Below are 27,134 nucleotides of genomic sequence, written 5' to 3' on the forward strand. Positions count from 1 at the left end.
ATCTTCAGATGAGAAGAGCTCGCCTTATTGCGCCCTCTGGTGGCCACCGTTAGTTTTTACATGATGGATCTGCAAATATCCAGAACAATTTTCATCTTCATGAACCGCTTAACCCAATTCAGGATTTATAAACTCAATAAACTGTTTAATGGTCCTTAAAGGAAAAAAATAAAATAAATAAAAAACATCTGCAGGTTTGCATTTCCATAAGAAAATGCAAGTGTAAATGCTGAAGGCTTGAATAAAGCTGATCTGCTCTGAGCTCAGAAGTTTTTCTTGGCAACAGACGCTGACCTTTATGAACTGCAGTTTTTTGCGTTTTATTTTGAAAAGGTTAAAGATATAAAAAGCACACAGCATAGCAGTCATCTCATGAACACGCTGCACGTTTAAAAGGTTTGAACGTTTCAAATCGGTTAAAGACTGTAGGAGAAATAGAGCAGCAAGGAAGAAGTCAGAATATTAAAGACTTTGACACATCAGAGATCTTTTGTTCTCAAAGCAGATCGAGTCAAAAATAACAAAGTTTTTAAGAAATAATAATGAAAGTTAGTTTTTCTAATCTCTAGTTTCTCTAATCTGTAGTCTCTCTAATCCCTCTGGTCTCTCTAATCTGTAATCTCTCTAGTCTCTCTAGTCTTTCTATCTCGTTGGTCTCTCTAATCTCTTTAATATCTAGTCTCTTTAATCTATAGTCTCTCTAATCTCTAGTCTTTCTAGTCACTAGTCCCTCTAATCTCTCGTCTCTCTAATCTCTGGAAACTCTCTCTTTTCATCGGTCTCCCTGGTCTCCCCGGTCCGTCTGGCCCCTCTGGTCTCCCTGGTCTCTGTTCTGTTTTCTGTGGACAGTAAAACCGGAGCGAGTCCTTGGGGGGTCTTGTTGAGCACACAATAGTCACTGCAGCAGGTCTGGGGAGGGGGACTGGACTCAGGTCTTGGACTCAGGTTGTCTTCACAGCTGGTTTCCAGGAAGTCCAGGTCCAGAGGAGGGACCTTGTCTGTCCCGATGTGTCCTGGACTCAGCAGACCTGCGGGAGCGTTCACCTGGTCCAGGCCGACATAGGAGGTGAGACCCTGAGTCATCTGGGTCAGAGGAGCCAGGACCAGGTTCAAGGTCTCCTCTGGATCTTTCCATACCACTTTAGGAACCAGAGACACACTGGTGAAGATCTCGTCCGTCTGCAGCACCAGGACCTGTTTACCTGGAGGGGATGGCCAGTCCTGGAACAATCCGGAATGAGAGACAGTATGAACAAACAGTCCTGGAACAGTCTGGAACGAGAGACAGCCTGAACAAACAGTCCTGCAACAGTCTTGGAACAGTCCTGGAACAGTCCTGGAACAATCCGGAATGAGAGACAGTCTGAAGAAACAGTCCTGCAACAGTCCAGCAACAGTCCTGGAACAGTCCTGGAACAATCCGGAATGAGAGACAGTCTGAAGAAACAGTCCTGCAACAGTCCTGGAACAGTCTGGAACGAGAGACAGCCTGAACAAACAGTCCTGCCACAGTCCTGGAACAGTCCTGGAACAATATGGAATGAGAGACAGTCTGCACAAACAGTCCTGGAAGAGTCTGAAACGAGAGACAGTCTAAACAAACAGTCCTGGAACAGTCCTGAAACAGTCTGAAACGAGAGACAGTCTGAACAAACAGTCCTGCAACAGTCCTGGCACAGTCCTGGAACAGTCCTGGAACAGTCCTGGAACAGTCTGAAACAAGAGACAGTCTGAAGCAGGTGGAGTCATGTGATCGACTCACCTGGATGTTAGTTTTCTGAAAGAACGTAGCCGGAGAAGGAGTGAAGCACACCGTCTTCATCTTCATCCTGCAACATCGAAATACTCCATTACTCTCGTCCCAACATTACTCTAATCACAACATTACTCTCATCCCAACATTACTCTAATCACACCATTACTCTAATCACAACATTACTCTCATCACAACATTACTCTCGTCACAACATTACTCTCATCACAACATTACTCTAATCACAACATTACTCTAATCACAACATTACTCTCATCACAACATTACTCTCATCACAACATTACTCTAATCACAACATTACTCTCATCACAACATTACTCTCATCACAACATTACTCTAATCACAACATTACTCTCATCACAACATTACTCTAATCACAACATTACTCTCACATGATGGATCTCTGTGTCTTCTCTGTTTCTGGTGGATTTCTGTGGCAGTTTTACAGCGCCACCTACAGGCCAGGCATGTGTACTAGATAATTTTGAGTCAATGTTGTGGTGCCAGGTGGAGGACAAAAAAGTTTTGGTTGGTGTGGGCGGGGCCTTCAGTGGGTCTGAACTCGGTTGTCGTGGAAACGAAGCCAAAACGCTACGAAACTTTAGTGTTTTCTTTTGAAATCGTCATCGTGTTCACAGACCTCGGAGACGAGTTCCTCACCTGGCAGCAGGAATGTTGAACACAAACCAAACCACCGCCACGATCACACACACCGGGCTCAGATACTTCGCCAGAACCACCAGGAGGTTTTCTGCGTCTGTGGAGGATTTTCAAAGAACTCAGTCAGTGAATCAGGAAAACGGTTCATCCGAAGACTCGGAGTCACGTCCGTCTGCTCAGTGTGGTTTGACCTGGTGCTCCGTCCGTCCAGCAGGTGGCCTCGCTCCACACGCTCCAGACGCCCTCCACGCCGTCCTCCACGCACCTGTATCGAGCTTTAACACAGAACCTGGCCGGCGGCTGCAAGGACGCCACCCGGTGGACCACCGTGCTCTGAGCCGGGCTGACCAGGACCTGATGGAGACAGTTTGAGTCACCAGACTGAACCTGCTCCAGGACCCAGACTGGTTCCAGACTGGTTCCAGACTGGTTCCAGACTGGTTCATGCCTGGGTTCCAGTACCAGACTGACCCTGCTTCATGACGGCTCACCTGGACCGCCATGCTGGGCGGAGCCTGCAGCAGCAGCTGGTACCTCAGGAGCTTGGAGATGTAGCGATGTTTCCCGTAGCGACTGGAACACGAGATGTTGAGACTGTGGGCGGAGTGTCGGACCTGGAACTCTGGAGGCGGAGTCAACTGGACTGAAACACAAAACCAGGACGAAGAGAGCGGCGAGACGCCTCCTCACAAACACTTCCACTGAAACTAGACTCCAGAAGGTCCAACTAACCCAGATTAGACTGCTAATACAACTAACCCAGATTATACTACTAACAAGAGACTAGGTAATACAACTGACCCAGATTAGACTGCTAATACAACTGACCCAGATTATCCTACTAACAAGAGACTAGGTAATACAACTATCCAAAATTATGCTGCTGACAAGAGACTAGTATATACAACTAACCCAGATTAGACTGCTAACAAAAGACTGGTTAATACAAGTAACTCAGATTCACTCACACTCTAATTAGTATGACTAACCCAGACTAGTTGTTATAATTAAACCCAGATGTTGGAGCCAAAATCCTTTGTTCACTCACCCTCATGAGGAAGGGGGGGGGGGGGCGAGGAGGGGGGTGAGCCACGTTTCTTTGAGAACAAAGAAACCATGTGCTCAACCCTGGAAAATTCGCCATTGATCACATGACCCCCCCCTGGGGGGCCCCCGGGTCCCCCCTCCTCTAGCTGCGGCACTGCAGCTCGACGGCAGGGGGACCCAAAATCCCGTCATCACCGGGTCACCGGCCCGGTGACGCGCAAGCCAACCCCGCGTGGATTGGCTGAACCACGGCCAACGCCGCGGGGAGCCCGGAAGACATCAGAACGGTATAAATTCAGGCCCGGGAAGAGATCCAGCCTCTTCCAAAACGAAATCGCGTCAACCCAGACGCACCTTTTCGTAAGGAGACAAAGCGCCTCGTGTTAACGCACCTGGACCGGGCCTGAATTTTCTTCACCTCGCTGGACGAGCTCAAGAAAAGCGGGAATTCCCTTTATTTTTGGTTTCCCCTTCCTTTTTTTCTTCCCTTTTTTTTGTTTGCATCATCCGGACCCCGAGCGCGCGCTGCAACCGCACGCTCGTCTGCAGACCGACCTGAGCATCGCTTCTTCACTCCCCCCCTCATCGCAAGAAGCTGCTGATCGCCCCTCGGATCACACTACGGGTTTCCCCTCCGTAGTCCACGTCAGGTCTCTATTTTCTGGGACGCCAGAGAACCGCCCGCGGCCACAAATCGACGGATTTCACCTGGCCACGGAAGCACGTTTCCCCCTCGTCCAACCAAGTAAGGCTTAGAGTCTGGGCAGGAATTAGAATAACGTGATATTATTATTGCTGTGTGTTTATTGTTGGTACTTGTAACTTTGGGACGCCGATCCCTGTTTCTGAGTACTTTTGTGTCTACGCGTGGACGGCCATCCACGCGAATCATCGCACGCACGCGCGAGCCTCCTCATCCTCAGCTCACGCTTCTGCTCCCAGAGTCCATATCTGCCTGAACAGCCGTTTTTGGACTCTGTACGTGTAAGCTGAGGCGGTCGCGTCAGTGTACACAGTCAGACACCCCCTCCTCTCTCCTCTCTCTCTCTCCTCTTCTCCTCTGTTTCCCTGTTCACTAACCAGCGCACGGTACGGCCGCCGCTGCCTCCAAGCGCCTCCTTTCAGTGCGTCCCTGGGACCGTGTGTAGTTCACTGCGGCTCGGATTTCTCGGCCACAAGGAATCCGGCGCGCTCCCGACGGCTACGGCCCGTGCGGAGCTCAGTGACGTCACGCTATCCCAGGCAGAGCACGCCGAGCGCCTCTGGTGACCGGGTGGGTAATCACATCGATTTCCTCGCCGGGTCGCCGAGCCGTTTGGCGCCCTCTGGTAGTCGCGTGGGTAATTGCAACCGCTCGTACCGCCATCTGGTGGTTGCATTAAGTCATCACAACTGCCCCGCGCGCCGACGCGCACCTAGTGGCCAGATCGGGTGATTACACCGGACCGCCGACGTCTACCTCCCTCTGGTGGACGTTCGTGGTCATTACCCTCTCACCAAGTCACGCCCCTTTCGCTCCACAAACCCGCACACACACACACACACATCGCTCCCCACACTCGAACACACACACACCCACTCACACACATCGCTCCCCCACACTCGAACACACACACACACACACACACACACTCACACACACACACACACACTTTATTAGCTGGCTTTGTTTTGTATTGTGTTGTTTTATGAGATCTTGCTTGATGTTTATTGATTAGATGTGATTCATAGATTGATGATTTAGGAATAGACGTTTGTTAATAAACACTTAATAGTTGAATTGAACGATTCTTGGTGGTTTTTGTGTGCTTTTCAGCGACAACTGCTGGTTGTAACAGTCAGTGCTCGGATTTACAGCCTTCCTTTCCTGCTTCAGTTAAATTGCGATTATCATTTCAATCAGAAATAATAATTTAAACATTTTAATTGAACTTTCTTTTTTAAGACTGATGTTTCGTTTAAGACCCTAACTTCAGCTGGTGCCCCGACTTTGATTAAGTAACGGTAATATTCAATTGATTAATAGTTTGAATGGTTTAAATCAATTTCAATGATTTTAACGCTTTGGGTAATTTAACACACCTAGGAGGCGTTGGCGAATGAATGCAGGTTTTCCACGGGAATAACCCGCATTGCTTTTAAATAATTTTAAGTGTTTCATCGCATTTTCTGTGGTTAATTACCCGCACTATTATTGATTGATCTGTTACCCAGTTAACCTAATCACAACTTGAATTGTCTCTAAGCTATTGTTCATTTATTTTTGTTGCAGATAGATAATTTGTATGCTTTATTAATTAATAAATTAGTCAATTTATTCAATTAATACTCAAGAGTGCTTTTAATCATTTTTAAGTGGTTTTCGTGCATCTCAGCATCCAATTATCCAGTATTATTAATTCATAAAGCGCAAGTTTATCCAATTAATAATCCTAACTGCATTTAATTCAATTTCAATGGTTTAGCTCATTCAAATAACTCATTGTATTTAATTAGTAAACCCCGACTTTACTTAATTAATTCCAACTCCTCCTTGATTACTCCCGATTGTTATTAGATAAATAACCAAACTTGTTTGATTAACAATCCATTCTAAATTACTTGCAGATCACCTTCGGTGGTCCACTCCACCGAAGTAATTCAGCCTCCCCTCAGTTATTGACTTACAAATCGCAGGTTTGTTTCATTGATAACTTGAATCATAGGTTGCTCTCCGTAATTTAATCATCACTCGTAATCAAGTACCGTTGTTCATTGATAGGTCAATAGCCATTTGTGACGCCTTCGCAGCTTGAGCTTTTCCCCGGTTACTCCAGCGAGTCGCCTCCTGTGGGTCCACAGGCGCTTCGGTAGGTCACGCCACTGACCCGCAGTTGTCAACAAAGGAGTGACCCGTCACGCCTGTTGACCGGTCGTGCCACTGGTGGACCGCCTTCGCGATTGGACCCCGTGGAGGTTCCTCCCGTCAGGCGACCCTTTTTAGCTCAAAGCTGTTGGCCGATAACTGACTATTTACTCCAATCAACCTTTATAGCTTTGCATAACTTACACTTGGTACATTACCTTAGTAATCTATTACTCCAGTAATCCATTACTTTGGTGGCCTACCGCTAGTGATCAGTAATTGTCAACCCGTAAATAACAATTTACTTCTGTTTGGCGATTCGTTTATATGTAAATTACCTCTGACAGGGTAGAACCTTCCGGTAGCCTACCACTAGGGTAATTTGCATATTCTGATCACACGCTGACCCCAACATAATGGTGCCCCGTGTGAGGCCGTTGTAAACCAGCATTGTTACGAATAACTGCACAAAATAATCCTGAATCGTTCACTTAAGGTGTAGCCGTTAACTTTATTCTCCCAGAATTGGTTTTCAAGATACACTTTTTCAGCACTGTCGAACAAAGTCACTTGTGGTGTGAAATCAGTTGTGAAGTGGTTAGTGCCTTGCTTTCCCTGCATTCTACGCATGATTAACACGCTGTGTTAAGATTTCTGACTACGATTAATAGACACTAACAATATTGCTCGCCAAGGTGTTAGACGCATCTGACTAACTTGGATAGGGTGCAGCTCGAGCAATTAACGAAACCGAGAGGTTTGTAAGACACAGGTACAGCCGTTACCTGTGCAGTAGCAAAGCTAATTTGCCGTTAACCACAGCTAACGTTGTTGACTTCGGGCGTAAATCTCAACCACTCAATGGAGGGTAAGAGTTCCCGGGCACAGGGAGCCGAGGCTCCGCCGGTGCTAACTGAGCCGGCCATACGAGACGTGGTGTCCCACCTCGTCCGTCTCTCCTTGGAGGAGAAAGCAAATCTCGAACGCTACAGCGTTGAGATTTGCGAAGAAAAGATCCGAGAGCTGGTAAGTTTTGTCAACAACCCAGGGGACAAGCCGGCACGTACAGTGCCGGACGTCCTGGGCCAGATCAGCCTGCTCTACCAGCGTAGAGCAGAGCTACAGTCAAAGGAGGCGGAGGAGCGTACGGATCGGCTGCGTCTGGACAACCAGAGGCTATCCAAGGACAACGCTCGCCTCCGACAGGAGCTGGACGCCTCCAAGGACGAGGATCAGCCTTCAGAGCCCGAGAAGCAACGGGCTCTGCCTCCTCATAAGGAGACGAAGGTCGATGAGTGCACACTAGAGAGTGAGCCTCAGATCCAGGAGTTAAAGGAAAACCTAGAAGAAGCTCAGTCGCTAATCGCGATGGGCATGGAGAGGGAAGAAAATCTCCGACACCAGCTTTACACTGCCACCCTAGGTGCGCAACGTGACCCTAATTGGGGTCGTCGTAATCTGGCTTCGCCAGAGAGGTCTGGCACTATCGACTCCTCATGCGCCACAACGCAGAGGTATGACGCCTCATATAGCTTAGATGGTGATTCTTTTCAGCCCACGCGCAGCCGCAGCACGGTGCGCTTCGACGACTCCGCCACTCCTTCCCATCTGCAGCCCCCACGCGACGCTAGCAGTCGGGAGCAGGGGTCCAGGAGGGTGCCTCTACACCCCAGTAGACCTCCCTTGTATGGCCCTAGCGGCCCCGACCCGCGTCAGACAGCAGTCCACGGGGAACTGTCGTCAGAGGACTCTGACGGCCCCAGTCCCGTGAGGGGGTGGGATGTCCGGACCCGCCAGCTCGAATCCCTCGCAAAGGACATCGAACGCTTTGACCCGAGCAACAAGGACGCGAGTATCGAGGACTACCTCCGTGAGGTTGAACGCTGCCTCCTCGACATCGCACGTCCTTCCATGCGGGAGAAGCTAAAGCTTCTCTGGAAAACAACGTCCAGAACAGTCCATGTTTTCATGGAATCCCTGCCGCCAGACACCCGAGACCGGTACTCCACCCTCTGCCAGGCTCTCCGGGAAGAGTATTCATTGTACAATGACCCTGCTTCGGCAACGTTTGGTGCATTCGCGATCACCCAACGGAAGTCTGAACCTCCAAAGGAGTATTACAGGCGCCTACGAGTGGCCTACTTCCAAGGCCGCAATGCACCGGGGTTGGAGGAAGATCACGCCTTCAAGTCTCTGTTTGTCAACAACCTCCACGACAGTGGGAGGTTCGATGTGGCTCTATTTTGCAGGACCGCCAAACCCACCATGAAGGAACTGCGCCAGCACGCGCAGATGGTGTGGGAATTGCGTCAATGCCCGGGTAAGAAGCCTGACATTGACCAGAGGGTCCTGGAAATGGAGCCAAGGGAAAACACGGATTTGAGGCTTGAGGGCGATGAGTTGCCGACACCCAGAACGAATGCTGGAGGAGGGTCTGGTACACCCTCTCCGTCTGAGCAGAAAGGCGCACAACCAAATCAAAAGGGGGGACAACAGAATCAAAAGGGTGGAAAATGGGCCAGGTCAGAACAAAACTTCCAACCGAAGAAAGGGCCCGACCCGAATTCAAAGTGGAAAATGAAAGGTTCGGAAAGGGACCACGGTCGCTACAGAGCTGACCAGTTAAAGACTGAGCTACAGCAGTGGGTTCAAACCTGCATCAAAGAGGCTGTACAGAACTTGGACCTGTCCAACCAAAGGGGGCGCCACCCCCCCTCAAGGGGACGGGGACGTAGGCCCCCTCCCTCCTGACTAGAGCGGCGGCCCCGACCCACCACAAACAAGGTTTACCTTGTCGGGTGGGGGGGAGAAACAGGTGAGGCGGGAGAACGTTCAAGAACGACAGCTTCCCAGTCCACCGATTTGCCGTTCCTGACTTTCTTAGGCAATCTCGTGCACCGAGAGAACGCCAACCGCATCTACACATCCGTGGTGGTGGGAGGATGTGTAAACGCCCTCGCGCTGTTAGATTCCGGGTCCGAAATAAGCCTAATGTGTTCAGCCACCTTCGCCGAGCTTGCGAGAGCTCTGCTGTCTCTTGGAAAGCCACTGCAGGTCGAAGCTTGCAGCATTAACATCAGAAGCTTCACTCAGGACACTTCACCCATCACCCAACGCGTCTGGGTGGATGTCACTTTCCAAGAGATGTCTTTGGTGCATCCCATCTATGTCACCACGCTGGACACAGAACCATTACTCATTGGCCAAGATCTCCTTAACCGATTAGCCCCACTGATCGATTGCCGTCGCGGGTACCTTTGGGCCCAAGTACGCAACCCGACTCGAATCGGTCCAGACATGGACCCTCCCTCTTCTGACAGCATGAACGCTGCCATCGAGTCCAGAAGTTCTAATCCCATGTGTACGCCTTCCAAAGAATCTGGCTCAAACACCCCTCTTGTCATGCTCCCTGACGGCCAGCAGTCGCGGCAGTCTAGGAGCTATCAGTCTCTGAGAGAGCATCCATCATTCCTATGCGCACTGGCGAACGATGGATCTCCACTATACAATCCCCACATCGTGGGGGGGGTACACCTGAATGGGACCTTGGTCCCAGAGACACTCTTGGCTCTGTGGTCAGAGAAATCTGCCATTGATGCCGATCTTCTAAAGGATCTGTGCCAACACAACGCACTCCTTGTCCAAGTGCAGCACAGCCATCGCCTGCTTGCTGCAGGGTCGCCGCAGACACTAATCAAAGCAACTGGTGTATGTGCCCTCTCCGTGCAGATAGGGCAGAAGAAAGCCATGCACTATATGAGTGTCGTCCCGCAGCTCCGCCCTCCTTGTCACATAGGAGCGGATCTCCTTGTCAGGCTTGGAGTCCAGCTGGACGCCGTGAACCAGGTTTTGTGGTCACTGGCGAGCGCGGACACGCAGCATCTGACGACCGAGCCGGAGCAAATGGCATCCGGTCAGACGATCCCGCAGGCGTGTCACGCTGCTAGTGAGTTGGAAGCCACAATTCCAGCACGGACAGCCGGGTTCCCAATCCGTCTCGCACTTCTCAAGGGGCAGAGGATGCTTGGCCCACAAGCATTCTTTCAACCCTTACCGTGCTTTTCTGACCTTTGCCTGACAATTTGTGGCACACCCCTTCTAGAGCTAACCAACCGCTCAGCCTACCTGCTAGTCCAGAACCTGACCCACAATCCGGTTCAGGTGAATGCGGGAAAACCACTAGGCGTCCTGATACAGAGTGAACAGTTACAAGGCTTGACCAAAACGGTTCAGGGAACCATACTCACTGTAAACTTGCATTCTGCTTTAATCAATAACACCTTGCATGCCTTAACAACCTTGTCAAGTATCGTCAGTGAGGACATAACGTATGTGCGAATAGTCAGGGATCTTATGCAAGATCTCCTTAGAGAAGTCAGTTCCTCCGTGAGTAGCCTCAGTACCGGGAAGATCCCCACGTACTTAGTTCCACTAACACTGGTTGAACAGATTCTCAAGACCACTACCACCACTGTTGTACAACCTTCACAGGTACATCTGGCATATAGTCTCGGCAGTGCTATTCCGATCTCTGTGAACCCACAGAACCTAGAGTTAGGATTTATCCTAAACCTACCAATCATTGAAAAGCAGAATGTGTACCGTTTAAAAACCGTATTGAATGTGGGATTCTGGGAGGGTAACACACACGTACACCTCCGAACGCCACCCACACTCGCCTACCACGACGACAACCCCTCACTCTACCTGGTCCCCAATCTCAGCATGTGCACAAACACCAAAGACATTCACTGGATCTGTCCCAGCAACCCTTTCATTAGAGATGTCACCAACTATCTATGTGGGCTGAGGGCAGACGCCCCGGAGCAGAAATGTCAAGGTAGTTTGTCCATCAAAGATGAAGGAACCGAGACCAGAGTAGAGAGAGCAGGTAGTCGATGGCTCGTCAACACACCTCATTCTGAAGCGACCATGTCCTACGACCGCCATGATATAGCCACCAAGCTCACCCTGCCCAATCAAACAATATTCCTCAATGTCCCACCAGGGGCTACAGTACACATTGACGACATAATCCTCCATCATCTCGATGCCGACCGACACGAGGTGGAGATTGAGATGATGGATGCATTCGTCGGGCACAATTTCACAATTGATGCCACCCTCCAAAGCCAGCTTCTGGCTGAGGGAACCAAATTGATTAAATTCAATTTAAAGCCCACAGGGCTCTCAGCCACTTTCCCTAGGCGGGCAGGTGGACACCCATACCAAGACCATCCCATCAGCATGGCAGCGCTCGGAATGTTGCTCAGTGGCTGGATCATCACGGCCGTAGTGGCGTACGCGATGTACAAGTACATCCAGAAACTACAGGCCCGACTGGATTCCCTGACCCTGGTCTCGCCACGTTTTGTGGGCCCATCCACAAACACACAATAGGCCAGCCCTCACCCAACCAAGAGGTGAAGGCACGGCCTACTAACCCTTTTCCTAACCACCCGTTCCCTTCCTATTTCTCACTCTCCTGTCCCTTTCCTACCTCTTTCATGTTCACTGGTGACGACCCTTAAGAAATGAAATGTATGTGTGCTTAGATAGTTAGAATAGAAATAGTAAGTCTGCCCAGACTAGCCTTAGCCTGCCCAGACTAGCCCAGCCTGCTCAGGAAATAACCTCACATGTGAACTGGTGGACAGAGAAGGACAGTATGTTTCACAGGACATGGGGACGTTCACAGATTCTATGGATTGTTCGGCCCAGGTTTGCTCCAAAGACTGTGACCTGCATCCCACTCTTCGGAACAAAGGGGGGATGTTGGAGCCAAAATCCTTTGTTCACTCACCCTCATGAGGAAGGGGGGGGGGGGGCGAGGAGGGGGGTGAGCCACGTTTCTTTGAGAACAAAGAAACCATGTGCTCAACCCTGGAAAATTCGCCATTGATCACATGACCCCCCCCTGGGGGGCCCCCGGGTCCCCCCTCCTCTAGCTGCGGCACTGCAGCTCGACGGCAGGGGGACCCAAAATCCCGTCATCACCGGGTCACCGGCCCGGTGACGCGCAAGCCAACCCCGCGTGGATTGGCTGAACCACGGCCAACGCCGCGGGGAGCCCGGAAGACATCATAACGGTATAAATTCAGGCCCGGGAAGAGATCCAGCCTCTTCCAAAACGAAATCGCGTCAACCCAGACGCACCTTTTCGTAAGGAGACAAAGCGCCTCGTGTTAACGCACCTGGACCGGGCCTGAATTTTCTTCACCTCGCTGGACGAGCTCAAGAAAAGCGGGAATTCCCTTTATTTTTGGTTTCCCCTTCCTTTTTTTCTTCCCTTTTTTTTGTTTGCATCATCCGGACCCCGAGCGCGCGCTGCAACCGCACGCTCGTCTGCAGACCGACCTGAGCATCGCTTCTTCACTCCCCCCCTCATCGCAAGAAGCTGCTGATCGCCCCTCGGATCACACTACGGGTTTCCCCTCCGTAGTCCACGTCAGGTCTCTATTTTCTGGGACGCCAGAGAACCGCCCGCGGCCACAAATCGACGGATTTCACCTGGCCACGGAAGCACGTTTCCCCCTCGTCCAACCAAGTAAGGCTTAGAGTCTGGGCAGGAATTAGAATAACGTGATATTATTATTGCTGTGTGTTTATTGTTGGTACTTGTAACTTTGGGACGCCGATCCCTGTTTCTGAGTACTTTTGTGTCTACGCGTGGACGGCCATCCACGCGAATCATCGCACGCACGCGCGAGCCTCCTCATCCTCAGCTCACGCTTCTGCTCCCAGAGTCCATATCTGCCTGAACAGCCGTTTTTGGACTCTGTACGTGTAAGCTGAGGCGGTCGCGTCAGTGTACACAGTCAGACACCCCCTCCTCTCTCCTCTCTCTCTCTCCTCTTCTCCTCTGTTTCCCTGTTCACTAACCAGCGCACGGTACGGCCGCCGCTGCCTCCAAGCGCCTCCTTTCAGTGCGTCCCTGGGACCGTGTGTAGTTCACTGCGGCTCGGATTTCTCGGCCACAAGGAATCCGGCGCGCTCCCGACGGCTACGGCCCGTGCGGAGCTCAGTGACGTCACGCTATCCCAGGCAGAGCACGCCGAGCGCCTCTGGTGACCGGGTGGGTAATCACATCGATTTCCTCGCCGGGTCGCCGAGCCGTTTGGCGCCCTCTGGTAGTCGCGTGGGTAATTGCAACCGCTCGTACCGCCATCTGGTGGTTGCATTAAGTCATCACAACTGCCCCGCGCGCCGACGCGCACCTAGTGGCCAGATCGGGTGATTACACCGGACCGCCGACGTCTACCTCCCTCTGGTGGACGTTCGTGGTCATTACCCTCTCACCAAGTCACGCCCCTTTCGCTCCACAAACCCGCACACACACACACACACATCGCTCCCCACACTCGAACACACACACACCCACTCACACACATCGCTCCCCCACACTCGAACACACACACACACACACACACACACTCACACACACACACACACACTTTATTAGCTGGCTTTGTTTTGTATTGTGTTGTTTTATGAGATCTTGCTTGATGTTTATTGATTAGATGTGATTCATAGATTGATGATTTAGGAATAGACGTTTGTTAATAAACACTTAATAGTTGAATTGAACGATTCTTGGTGGTTTTTGTGTGCTTTTCAGCGACAACTGCTGGTTGTAACAGTCAGTGCTCGGATTTACAGCCTTCCTTTCCTGCTTCAGTTAAATTGCGATTATCATTTCAATCAGAAATAATAATTTAAACATTTTAATTGAACTTTCTTTTTTAAGACTGATGTTTCGTTTAAGACCCTAACTTCAGCTGGTGCCCCGACTTTGATTAAGTAACGGTAATATTCAATTGATTAATAGTTTGAATGGTTTAAATCAATTTCAATGATTTTAACGCTTTGGGTAATTTAACACACCTAGGAGGCGTTGGCGAATGAATGCAGGTTTTCCACGGGAATAACCCGCATTGCTTTTAAATAATTTTAAGTGTTTCATCGCATTTTCTGTGGTTAATTACCCGCACTATTATTGATTGATCTGTTACCCAGTTAACCTAATCACAACTTGAATTGTCTCTAAGCTATTGTTCATTTATTTTTGTTGCAGATAGATAATTTGTATGCTTTATTAATTAATAAATTAGTCAATTTATTCAATTAATACTCAAGAGTGCTTTTAATCATTTTTAAGTGGTTTTCGTGCATCTCAGCATCCAATTATCCAGTATTATTAATTCATAAAGCGCAAGTTTATCCAATTAATAATCCTAACTGCATTTAATTCAATTTCAATGGTTTAGCTCATTCAAATAACTCATTGTATTTAATTAGTAAACCCCGACTTTACTTAATTAATTCCAACTCCTCCTTGATTACTCCCGATTGTTATTAGATAAATAACCAAACTTGTTTGATTAACAATCCATTCTAAATTACTTGCAGATCACCTTCGGTGGTCCACTCCACCGAAGTAATTCAGCCTCCCCTCAGTTATTGACTTACAAATCGCAGGTTTGTTTCATTGATAACTTGAATCATAGGTTGCTCTCCGTAATTTAATCATCACTCGTAATCAAGTACCGTTGTTCATTGATAGGTCAATAGCCATTTGTGACGCCTTCGCAGCTTGAGCTTTTCCCCGGTTACTCCAGCGAGTCGCCTCCTGTGGGTCCACAAGCGCTTCGGTAGGTCACGCCACTGACCCGCAGTTGTCAACAAAGGAGTGACCCGTCACGCCTGTTGACCGGTCGTGCCACTGGTGGACCGCCTTCGCGATTGGACCCCGTGGAGGTTCCTCCCGTCAGGCGACCCTTTTTAGCTCAAAGCTGTTGGCCGATAACTGACTATTTACTCCAATCAACCTTTATAGCTTTGCATAACTTACACTTGGTACATTACCTTAGTAATCTATTACTCCAGTAATCCATTACTTTGGTGGCCTACCGCTAGTGATCAGTAATTGTCAACCCGTAAATAACAATTTACTTCTGTTTGGCGATTCGTTTATATGTAAATTACCTCTGACAGGGTAGAACCTTCCGGTAGCCTACCACTAGGGTAATTTGCATATTCTGATCACACGCTGACCCCAACACAGACTTCATGTTATAACTAATCCAGACTAGGTGTTATAACTAAACCCAGACTAGTTGTTAAAACTAAACCCAGACTAGCTATCAAAACTAAACCCAGACTTGTTGTTATGACTAATCCAGAATAGTTGTCATAACTAATCCAGACTAGTTGTTAAAACTAAACCCAGGCTAGTTGTTAAAACCTAACCCAGACTAGTTGTAATAACTAAACCCAGACTAGTTGTTATAACTAATCCAGACTAGTTGTTAAAACTAAACCCAGGCTAGTTGTTAAAACCTAACCCAGACTAGTTGTTATAACTAAACCCAGACTTTTTGTTATAACTAAACCCAGACTTGTTGTTATAACTAATCCAGACTAGTTGTTACAACTAAACCCAGACTACTTGTTAAAACTTAACCCAGACTCACTGTTATAACTAACCCAGCCTCCGGTTGTAAACCAGCCGTCTGTTCCCAGAACGTACCGTTCTTTCTGGGAACGAACTCCGGCAGCAGCGGCACGCAGCCCGAATCGTCACACGCCTCGATGTCGTACTCGTCATCGCTGGTGATCGGGAATCCGTTCCTCTTCACATCGCAATCGCATACGTAGCCGTGAGCGGCTGGCAGGAGTGGACAGAAAACCTTCCTCTTCTCACTGCGGTCAAACGGAAACGATCTGTGTTCGTTACCTTTTACGACACAGTGTGAACGTTTGTGAGAAGAAGGCGACGAGTGGCCGGGATTACGTGTTGGTGAACTTGAGGCCGGGTCGTCCGTCAGGATCACCGCTGATGTTCAGCACACAGGAGATGTTTGACCAGTAGTCGCTCACGCAGACGTGTCCGCCAACCACTCCTCCGGGGGAACGGAAGCATTAGCATTACTGCCGCACAAACTACGGGAAATTTACTACTTTTCTTTGACTGTTGCTTTATTAATTGCGAACTAACTTAATTAATCAGGAACTAACTCAGTCCTTCTGACAGCAGCATGACAGACATCTATCTTTATGCAGCATTAGCATGTAGCTACACCGGCTGTGGTTAGCATTCTTAAATAGCAAGGGTTAGCTTCCCTTTCAAAGAACTGAACATCTTCCCCCTCTAACATCCAGATTGTAGAGCACCTTCCTCCTCTAACATCAGATTATAGAGCATCTTTCTCCACTAACACCCAGATTACAGAGCATCTTCCTACTCAAACATCCAGATTATAGAGCATTTTTCTCCACTAACACCCAGATTACAGAGCATCTTCCCCCTCTAACATCCAGATTGTAGAGCACCTTCCTCCTCTAACATCAGATTATAGAGCATCGTTCTCCACTAACACCCAGATTACAGAGCATCTTCCTACTCAAACATCCAGATTATAGAGCATTTTTCTCCACCAACACCCATATTACAGAGCATCGTCCTCCTCTACCATCAGATTATAGAGCATTTTTCTCCACCAACACCCATATTACAGAGCATCATCCTCCTCTACCATCAGATTATAGAGCACTTTTCTCCACTAACACCCATATTACAGAGCATCTTCCTCCTCTAACATCTAGATTATAGAGCACCTTCCTCCTTTAACAACTAGATTACAGAGCATCTTCCTCCACTGACACCCAGATTATAAAGCATCTTCCTCCTCTAACATCCAGATTACAGAGCATTTTCCTCCACTGACACCCAGATTACAGAGCATCTTCCTCCTCTAACATCCAGATTACAGAGCATTTTCCTCCACTGACACCAAGATTATAGAGCATTTTCCTCCTCAAACGTCCAGATTACAGAGCATCTTCCACCACTAACATCAGACAGTAGAGCACCTTCCTCCTCTAACATCAGATTATAGAGCATCTTTCTCCACTAACACCGAGATTACAGAGCATGTCCCTCCTCTAACACCCAGATTATAGAGGATCCTCTTCCTCTAACACCCAGATTATAGAGCATCTTCCTCCTCTAACATTCAGATTACAGAGCATCTTCCTCCTCTATCACCCAGATTACAGAGCATCTTCCTCCTCTAACATCACATTAGAGAACACCTTCCTCCTTTAACACCCAGATTACAGAGCATCTTCCTCCTCTAACATTCAGATTACAGAGCATGTTCCTCCTCTAATACCCAGATTACAAAGCATGTTCCTCCTCTAACACCCAGATTACAGAGCTGCTTGTACATAACGGTTCAGTACCTCTGAAGCAGCTGCTCACTGTGACCACGCTGAAGCAGCAAACCACAAACAGGAGCCTCAGACTCATCTCGTCGTCTGCGGAGAAGAAGAAGAAGAAGAAGAAGAAGAAGAAGAAGAAGAAGAAGAAGACGACGACGACTTCCTCTCCAAGTTCTCTGCTGTCCTGATGTGGAGCGTCAGTCCGTCCGCACACCTGAGCATCGGCAGGAGTAGAAAGTGACATGTGCTCTTCCCTCGCAGCGTCCCACGGTTAAACTGAGATTTGACATTATCTGTTATCTGTTCCATCACAGGATGTCGGCCCTTTCTCACGTCACGGCTGTGGTTTGTTTCCTCGTGTGGATTTCTCTTTGTTGATACATATCTGATGAGCTGCTGTGTTTCTAAACCCAGCTTCAGTGCGATCGGAGATATGACGAGCAGCTCTGTAACTGTGTCACTGAACTCCCGTTTACTTCGAGGTGAGCCTCATCAGTCCAGCAACTGGAACCACGACCCACTGGGAGTAGCATTAGCATATTAGCCCGTATCGGCTAGCTTCTATTTCTCACGGTGATCTGCTAAACATCGAGTCGGCTCATTGTCGATCACCGTGATCAGTTCAAACTACGTAAGAGTTGCTTTTCGCTGTGCCGCGCGCACAAACCGACTGTTAGCATCAGCGCTGGAAAGGTAGAGCTGAGAGTCGTTAGCATAGCAGCGAAATTCCATATTGTTTTAACAGAAAATATTGCCAAGGCAGAGTAGATGGACAGTGTCCCCCAGGACAGAGCCCTGGGGGACACCGGAGGGGTCGGGAGGTGCCTGGTGATGGTATAAGATTTTAACTGAATGAACCGAGAAGAATGATTCCATGAACCTCGGTCCTGTCGTCCACCAATCTGCAGCCTGGTGTGACGACGCTTCTCTCAAACTCAACAAACAGAAAACAAAGAGCACTTACATGAATTTTAGACAGAAGCTCCACTAAAGAGATAAAAACCAAAAGCCAAGCAGTAGAACCGCTCAGTAATTATGAATATCTTGATTCTGATGAGCCTGTTTCTGCTCAGGACGGAGGCCAGACTAGAGCTGTTCACGGACTTTCTCGTTGGAAAGACGACGGCGAATCTGAGACACAATTGTTTCTCCCAGAATCTTTGAGGGAAACGGCAGATTAGAAAAAGCTTATTGAAGTTGTTTGGTCTGAGCAGAGTTTCCCCACTGAGTTCCAGCAGCAGATGTGGGAGCTGGAGGAACCAAACAAGGCTGGAATGATAAACAAGTGAAAAGTTGCTGCTGCGCCGCGGACGACCCGAGGACGACCCGAGGAGGTTTGAGCTACTTGGAGCTCATGAACAGTCAGAAGGAGGAGATGTGGCGCCAGATAAACAACAAGAGACAAACGTGCTCCGTCGTCTCCGTCACCACGGAGATCAGAGAGGCGATAAATCACGCTTTGCTTCTCTTTCTTATCGGCAGAACTCAGAGTGGCTGAAGCAGCTTCTGATAAATCTCCTCCACAGGACGAGTGCGCAAGCTAACGGACGGCAGCGAGATAACGTAGCCTCGCGTCTCAGGGCGATACGCAAAGCGCTGGCTGCCTGGGACAATCTGTTCCCGTCTGAAGACACCACACGCTCTTATCACCGGCGGTTTTTAATGCAAAAGTAGAACGTGTGAACGTTCCGGCGAGAGTGAAGAATGAACAGAAACATTTACAGACAGTAACAGCAAACGGAAAAGGAGCAGAAACACTCATTGCACATTTTTGAGGGGAAAATTCTATGTGACGCTCAATATAAAAATGCAAAAAAATTTAAAACTCTGACTCTGAGGTGCAGGACGTTTAAAGAATAGAAATATCTCCATACTTGTCAAAAAAGTGCAAAAAAACAGCAAATCCTACATTTTCTCACCATTTTCAAGTTGTAAATGTTTTCTAACGAGACACGTTGAAGGTTTCGACTGAGTGATTCTGTTCCACATGTTTTTGGTGTCTGTTAGTTGAAAGAAGCACCCGAAACATGATTTACAAGTTTAGCCTCAAGATTAGCACGTGTTAGCTTGCTAGCGCGTCAGCGTGTTAGCGTGTTAGCGTGTTTTCTCCGACTGTTAGAGGAAAACGTGGGAGTTACCGAATGTAGTCACCGACATAACAAACAGCAGAACCACACCACGACCGAACACGGCGACCACACGCAGAGCGTCGTGTTTCCACGGCAACACGAAGGGCGTCGTGTTTCCACGGCAACACGCAGAGCGTCGTGTTTCCACGGTGAAGAAAACCGAAGTGACCTGCTGCATCACTTCCTCCATTGAGCTCTTTCATGAATGTAGTTCAAACGTCACCGAGGCGTCTGATTGGTTGTTAGCGTTGTTTGGAACAACACGCAACACGCCAGCGGACGACGGGAGTCCATGAGGCGACTGGTCCACGCTGGTTTGCCCGTCAGCAGCCCGAGTCTGAGAGAGTCTCCTGACCTCCGTCGTCCTGGACCTCGCCGCTGAGCATCCACTGCTTCACGTAGTTGGACGGTTGGTGTTTGCCGAATAGCTCCTCCTGCTCCGCCCGGGTCGCTCCGGGGCTGCCGCACTCTCCGAAGCCGCTGTCGATGGTGTCCAGGTCCACGCGGGGGTATCCGTCCTCCGAGTGCCGGGACACGGAGGCGAAGGAGTCCAGCGACGCCCTCTCGGCCTCGTCCGCCAGCGGGGCCAGGTTGTTTCCCTCCGGCCGCTCCTGGTCTCCGTGTGGCGCTGGAGCCTCGGCGGCGTCCCGGTGGTCGTCCTCTCCCTCTGGGTAGCTCCTCAGGGAGCCGTCCTCGCACTCCTCTCCGGACAGCGTCACGGTGTGGATGGACGGGCTGGTTCTCTGCAAGCTGCCGCCCTCATCCCGTAGGGGGCGCTGCAGCGAGCCGTCTACGTCATTCCAGAGGAGAATGTCAGGCCGCTTTCTACTCGGGATTTCTTCAAGGAAGTAGTCGTACTCGCTGAACGCCGACTTCACCCAATCCTGCAACAAGAAGGTCGACAGAGAGAGAGAACGTTGAGAGAACTCAAGACCTGTCCACACTGTGTGTGTGTGTGTGTGTGTGTGTGTGTGTGTGTGTGTGTGTGTGTGTGTGTGTGTGTGTGTGTGTGTGTGTGTGTGTGTGTGTGTGTGTGTGTGTGTGTGTGTGTGTGTAAATTCAACATTTTCCTCACAGGAAGTCTGTGAAGGCTCTAACATGTGGTAGTCACATCCTTTACAGACACGACACACGACATTGAAAAACAAAAACTCGCCAGGCACATGCTAGCAACGTGATTAGCATGTGTTTGCTAGTTAGCATCTCCTTAGCATTCCGCTGTCAGTGTGAAGGGAAACAACACGTTACCAAATATGGTCAAAGACCAAAACTGGGCCATGAAGGGTTAAACACACACACACACACACACACACACACACACACACACACACACACACACACACACACACACACACACACACACACACACACACACACACACACACACACACCTTTGCTCCAGCAGCGCCCTCTGCTGGTGGACGTTTGTTCTGCTCTCTGAAGCTCTCAGGCTTAATAAAAATGATTGTCCCTTTAGCGTTCTCATGAGGTCAAATCACACTTTGTTTTTTTCCACAATCAGACCATCACACGCGTACAAGCCTGTTTGCAGGTCGATTGTGCGTTCAGTTGTTTGTAAAGAAGGAGAGAAGGATTGAGAAGAGGGGAAACACTGAGACCTGAAGGTTAAAAACATGAATCAAAGCTTCGGATTTTCCTGTGTGGTGGAGCCGATCTGCCCCCTGCTGCTGACTCATGGGGAGCCCAGGGAAACCCCCGCCTCTGACTCCCCCTGCTGGGCCCCCCACCCCTTCTCTGGCGCCATCTGCTGGACACTGTCAACCTGCTTTCACTCACCTTGAAGTTTCCTTGGTAGTTTTGGTAGAGCGGCTTAAAAAAGTGATCCGGCTTTGGCACAAATGTGACGAGCTCCAGTTTCTTCTGCAGACACCTGAGATTAAAGTGAGAGTACATATGAATATATTTTATATATCTAACAGTACTTAGTTACCAACTATTGCATTTTTCATTATTACTCTCTGCCTGCTGCTAATGCTAGAAGTTATGTCAGTCAGTGGGAGGAAGATGCTCTATAATCTGGATTTTAGAGGAGGCCGATGCTCTGTAATCTGGATATTAGAGGAGGAAGGTGCCCTATAATCTGGTATAGAGTGAGGAAGAAGCTCTATAATCAGGATGTTAGAGGAGGCTGATGCTCTATAATCTGGATGTTAGAAGAGGGAGATGCTCTATAATCTGGATTAGAGGGACGTCGGTGCTCTATAATCTGGATGTTAGATGGGGACGATGCTCTATAATCTCACATAGAGTGGGGAAGATGCTCTATAATCTGGATGTTAGAGGATGAATGCGCTCTGTAATCTGGATTAGAGGGACACAGTTGCTCTATAATCTGGATTAGAGGGCCGCCGATGCTCTAAAATCTGGATGTTAGACGAGGAAGATGCTCTATAATCTAGTATAGAGGGACGGAGATGCTCTATAATCTGGATGTTAGAGGAGGAAGACACTCTATAATCTGGAGGTGATCTCTTCTTTAAGAAACAGATTATGAAGAAGCAGAAACCTTAACACAGTTTGATGAAAGTCACAATGTGACCTTTAACTCTAAAGCTGCTGTGATGTTTGACTGAAGCTTCAGTGAGTCAACTGAAGAAACAGAGAGATGTAATCTGATTACAGTGGGTTGGTTCTTGTAAACTTGCAGGATTTCCGACAAGAGCAGAGCTGCAGCGGTTCCTCCACATGTGGGAGGGGGTACCAGTAAAAGTTCATATCGAAGCTGTGACACGTTTCCTGGCAGACAATGTGTCACCCACCTCTAATCCCACCTCTAATCTGACCTCTAGTCCGACCCCTCGTCTTCATTAAAGTATTTCTCTTCATTTGTGTGCTGCTGATGAAGAGTTGTGCAAAATGTTCAATTACAATGAAGAGAGGAAATCTATTCTCTTTAAATAAAAAAAAGCTATTACTATTATACAAACCTGAAATTAAATTGAAAAACTAAATTACAAAAGAAGAAAACACTATAAAAAAATAATTACATTAATTAAACTGAAAAAAACGAACATTTAATTAAAGACTAAGTAGCTAAAATAAATTAAAATGACTCAAAAATAAACTCAAACACTTCAAATAACAATCACAACTTTTCTGTTATAAACGTTCCAATAAGACAAACAAACAAACGAATAAATAAATAAATAAATAAATAAATAAATAAATAAATAAATAAATAAATGAATAAACAAACAAACAAACAAATAAATAAATAAATAAATAAATAAATAAATAAATAAATAAATAAATAAATAAATAAATAAATAAAAACTGTGCAACAATTCAGTTACATTTTAATTATACAAAGACATAACTCCAAAACAGTTGTTATAATAAAATAAAATAAAATAAAATAAAATAAAATAAAATAAAATAAAAGTAAAATAAAATAAAATAACTACATTCCCGTGGGCTCACCACCCACAGGAAAGGTTCTTAATCTGTGCAATGTGATCTGGGTGACAGTGATCAGACTGCCACCCCCGCGACCCGGAAACAGATAAGCGGGAGAAAATGAATGAATGAATGAATAAAAATAACTACAGAGAACTTGAAGTGTAAAAAAGTTGAAGATGTGTTGCAGTACTCACGGTTTGTGCAGATAAGCCAGCAGGAGGAGTCCCAGGACGAAGACGACGGGCAGGGAGACGAACCACCAGGCTGCGCCGACGCCTGAAATCACACCTACTGAAACTCAGTCAGACGTCCTCCACTGTGGCTCTCAACCTGTGTGTGTGTGTGTGTGTGTGTGTGTGTGTGTGTGTGTGTGTGTGTGTGTGTGTGTGTGTGTGTGTGTGTGTGTGTGTGTGTGTGTGGTCCCTCACTGTCCACTGCTGCAGACGCCCTGCTCGGCGTCCACACTGCCGGCGGGCTCCACTCGCTCCACGGACCCTGGAGATAATAGTTGGGAGACATTTTGGCCTGAACGTGCACGACGAAGCCGGCGGTGGTGAGCAGCTGCAGCTGGCGGCGCTCTAACAGGATATTCTGCTCCTCCAGCTCCAAACAACGAGAACCATCCTGTTGGGGAGGAAACAAAGAGTCTTACACCCCTCTGTTAATCGACTTATCCCCCCATTCTGAAGCGTCTACATCACTGCAGACGATAAACTCTATCCTCTCCTTCTAGACATAATCCCATCAAACACGTGAAAATAATCTGGGTTCAGATTTTGAATGTTTTTGTTTATATCCATAAGTTTTAGAAAAGCCTCACCTCAGGCCTGTAGCATGGTTGCCATGGTTACAGTGTTACCTGCAGCACGGTTACCACAGTTGCCAGCAGCATGGTTACCATGTTACAGTCAAACCAGCAGCATAGTTCCCATGGTTACAATTTTGGTTGTTACAGTTTTGCCATCAGAATGGTTACCACGGCTATAGTTTTAACCCCAGCATGGTTACCACGGCTACAGTTTAGCATTATTATCATGGTTAGAGTTTTGGGTGTTAGTTTTACCATCAGCATGGTTACCATGGTGACAGTGCTCCCTGCAGGAGGTTACCATGGTGAGAGTGTGGTGTTTTCCAGTGTTACCTCCAGCAGCCCGCTACTCTCTCGGATGCACACATTGTAGATGAGACGGTTGCCCCTAGCGACGCTCCACGTGAAGTTGAAGAACTCGTCTGCGTCTGTCACTCGGACGTTAAAAGGAGCCGAAGGTTTGACTGCAAAGCAAAGTGTTTGTGCATGAAGGAGCCTGCTAGTCGACGCCGAGGGCAAACAGAACCAGCAGTGAGTCAGACCACTGCAGGACGACACCTTGAACCTTCACAGCCTTCATAACTGGAACGTACCGACATCAGCCAGCGCCCAGCTGGACGCCTCGGCGGCGGCGCCGTCCGGCTGACTGACGGCCGACGTGCACTGAGTCCCCACAGACGCTACGTCATATAAATCCTCCATCAGCATCTGGCACCAGGGGAGGGGCGGGGTGATGGAGCAGGTACCACTAACGTTAAGATATTCATCCCTGCAAAGCAACATAAACAGGAGGTTACAACGACGACGCAACATCGGGAACTAGGAAGTTACCAGTTACTAGATGGGAAAATCCGGCTCACGGCTGCTTCATTCAAATCAATGACAAACAACTTTGTCTGTTTCTAAATGTTGTAAAAGAGAAACTGATGCTCATGAAGTCAGCACCTCTGGACACACAGACGTTGAATCTCACGTTGAAGCACGTCTAGTGGGAAGTTCCCAGTTGTAAATGGATCATGACCAGCAACAACAGTCAAAGATGTATTGATTTGTGCCTTTGCTCTTTTTTGTTTGTTTCTGGAAAGTTTGGTTCTTAAAATGAAATTTACAAACACATCTAGATTACAGAGCTTCTTCCTCTTCCAACATCCAGGTAATAGAGCATCTTCCTCCTCTAACACCAGATTATAGAGCATCTCCCTCCTCTAACATCACATTGCAGAGCACCTTCCTCCTCTAACATCAGATTATAGAGCATCTTCCCCTCTGACATCTCATTACAGAGCATCTTCCTCTTCTAAAATTCAGATTATAGAGCATCTGCCTCCTCTAAAATCCAGACCATAGAGCAGCTCAATCTTCTAACATCAGATTATAGAGCATCTTCCTCCTCTAACATCCCATTACAGAGCACCTTCCTTCTCTAACATCAGCTTATAGAGCATCGCCCTCCCCTAAAATCCAGATTATAGAGCATCTGCCTACGCTAAAATCCAGATTATAGGGCACCCCATCCTCGCACATCTCATTACAGAGCATCTTCCTCCTCTAACATCAGATTATAGAGCACCTTCCTCCTCTAAAATCCAGATTATAGAGCGTCTCCCTGACGTGAAGCGGCGGTGATGAGCTCTACCTGCAGGAGACTCGGACCAGGACAGGAAGTGGCGGCGGAGCACCGAAACAGGAGCAGTTGACCGACTGCTTGTAGTCGGTGGAGCAGGTGACGTTGCACAAAGACGAAGCCGCTGCAGAACAGAAAGACGGATCCACTGAGTTCATCGTAAATAAAAAAGCAGACTGTGCAAATGTTTGAGGAGGGGTGTATAAATCAATGGGAAGTCTACGGCTGAAGGTGTTCTGGCCAAACGACTCACAGCTGAGCCTGCCAGTCTGCACCAAGGGCAAAAAACCTAAAAGGTGCTATTGCTCTCCGTCTTGGCAGGAGAGAAACATCCACCTGTAGACGAGGAAGAGTGAGAGACACACACCCTGCCGGCCCCCCCCAGGACTCACCGTTGGAGGCTGTGCAGCCCCCCCCCAGCAGCAGCAGCAGCAGCAGGGGGAACGGAGGATCAGACGCCATGTGGACGACGCAGCTGGGAAGACAAATATAGACAAGAACCGTTATGATCAAACAGAAGAGAAAGTAATCCTCCTCTCTGCGAGTGAAACGACATCAAACCTGAAACCATTCAGACGAGACGTGAAGAACAGAGACTCGAAAACCTAACTAGAACCTGATCAGGACCAGAACCTCTCAGGACCAGAACCTCTCAGGACCTGTCTTTACATGAATATGTTTTAGCCTGGCCTGTAATCTGATTACTTCTGGGCAGCGGAGCCGCAGCTCATTACTGAGCAATAAAGAGTAAAAATGGCCCCGAAGATGTTTTAGCCTGGCCTGTAATCTGATTACTTCTGGGCAGCGGAGCCGCAGCTCATTACTGAGCAATAAAGAGTAAAAATGGCCCCTTTAGTTGATTTAATGTGTTCGTTCCTTCACCTTGAGGTTCTGGACGCTTCGTTCACTCGTCACCTGCAGCATCACCTGGACCAGGAAGGTTCTACCGTTACTCTAATATCAACGTGTTCCAGTGAAATCTAACTGAAACTCTTCTTCACTTTCAGCTCAGTTTTATTTCCTTTTTAGGTTCTGTTTTTTACATTATGGTTGAAAATGAATCTGTGAAATATAAATATTAAATATAGAACCAATCCGTATGACATATAGATTAAAGAAATCCCCAAAGATATGCGTCACAAAATGAAAAAATACTATTAAAATCACAGCAATAAAAATAACTACAGTGAAATAATATAATTACATTGAACAAAAATCTGTGAAGATTATTAAGAATTCCTGATATTAAACATAAGAAACAAAAAAAATACAGATTTAAAAAGAATTAATTCCAGTTGCTCCTTCGTATTTTACAGAAACGTCTAAAACACGTCAGTTCATTTCTACATTTATAACAAATAAATGAAAAAACTCTCTAGGTTTTTCGAAAAACTTTTTTTTTGTGCTCATTTGGGCCTTCGGTTAGAAAATACACCATGACGTACAAAAAGATTCAAATATTCACAGTTGCTGTTATTTTTTTTTTTTTTGTACGTTCAGGATTTATGAAGTTAAAATTACCGAGAAGCAAAAAAGAAAATGTTGAAATCTTTGAGTTTAAATAGAAACTAACGTGGTTTTAATGATGCAACAGTATCACCTGA

The 27,134-nt window shown here is 47.8% G+C and overlaps 2 protein-coding genes across 4 annotated transcripts in view; both read right to left on the bottom strand.

Moving 5' to 3' along the window:
• Window positions 1–86: 86 nt before the first annotated feature.
• Window positions 87–19,346, bottom strand: LOC308114149 (uncharacterized protein). 2 transcript variants are annotated; one of them, XM_080470825.1, is made up of 8 exons: window positions 17,571–19,346; window positions 16,120–16,228; window positions 15,856–16,028; window positions 2,926–3,056; window positions 2,626–2,788; window positions 2,435–2,531; window positions 1,763–1,829; window positions 87–1,221 (listed from the first exon to the last, which is right to left on the bottom strand). In XM_080470825.1, the coding sequence occupies exons 1-8, from the start codon at window positions 17,791–17,793 to the stop codon at window positions 733–735; spliced, it is 1,452 nt and encodes a 483-aa protein (XP_080326951.1). In that variant the 5' UTR covers window positions 17,794–19,346; the 3' UTR covers window positions 87–732. The 2 variants fall into 2 exon arrangements, with proteins under 2 accessions (XP_080326951.1, XP_080326950.1); XM_080470824.1 differs by having other exon boundaries at window positions 2,926–3,077.
• LOC308114150 (interleukin-21 receptor-like) overlaps window positions 19,195–27,134 on the bottom strand; it is an 8,782-nt gene continuing 842 nt past the window's right edge. The window contains exons 2-9 of one of the 2 annotated variants that reach the window (XM_080470826.1): window positions 25,923–26,005; window positions 25,543–25,654; window positions 24,500–24,675; window positions 24,240–24,370; window positions 23,527–23,722; window positions 23,293–23,386; window positions 21,476–21,569; window positions 19,195–20,562 (exon numbers count right to left, since the gene is read on the bottom strand). In XM_080470826.1, coding sequence (XP_080326952.1) covers window positions 20,002–20,562; window positions 21,476–21,569; window positions 23,293–23,386; window positions 23,527–23,722; window positions 24,240–24,370; window positions 24,500–24,675; window positions 25,543–25,654; window positions 25,923–25,992 — 1,434 coding nt within the window. In that variant the 5' untranslated portion in view covers window positions 25,993–26,005 and the 3' untranslated portion in view covers window positions 19,195–20,001. The remainder of the gene's footprint in view (window positions 20,563–21,475; window positions 21,570–23,292; window positions 23,387–23,526; window positions 23,723–24,239; window positions 24,371–24,499; window positions 24,676–25,542; window positions 25,655–25,922; window positions 26,006–27,134) is intronic. The other variant, XM_080470827.1, reaches the window with a different exon arrangement.

This window comes from Lipophrys pholis (genome assembly GCF_963383615.2).
Source record: "Lipophrys pholis genome assembly, chromosome: 9".
NCBI classification, from domain to species: Eukaryota; Metazoa; Chordata; class Actinopteri; order Blenniiformes; family Blenniidae; genus Lipophrys; species Lipophrys pholis.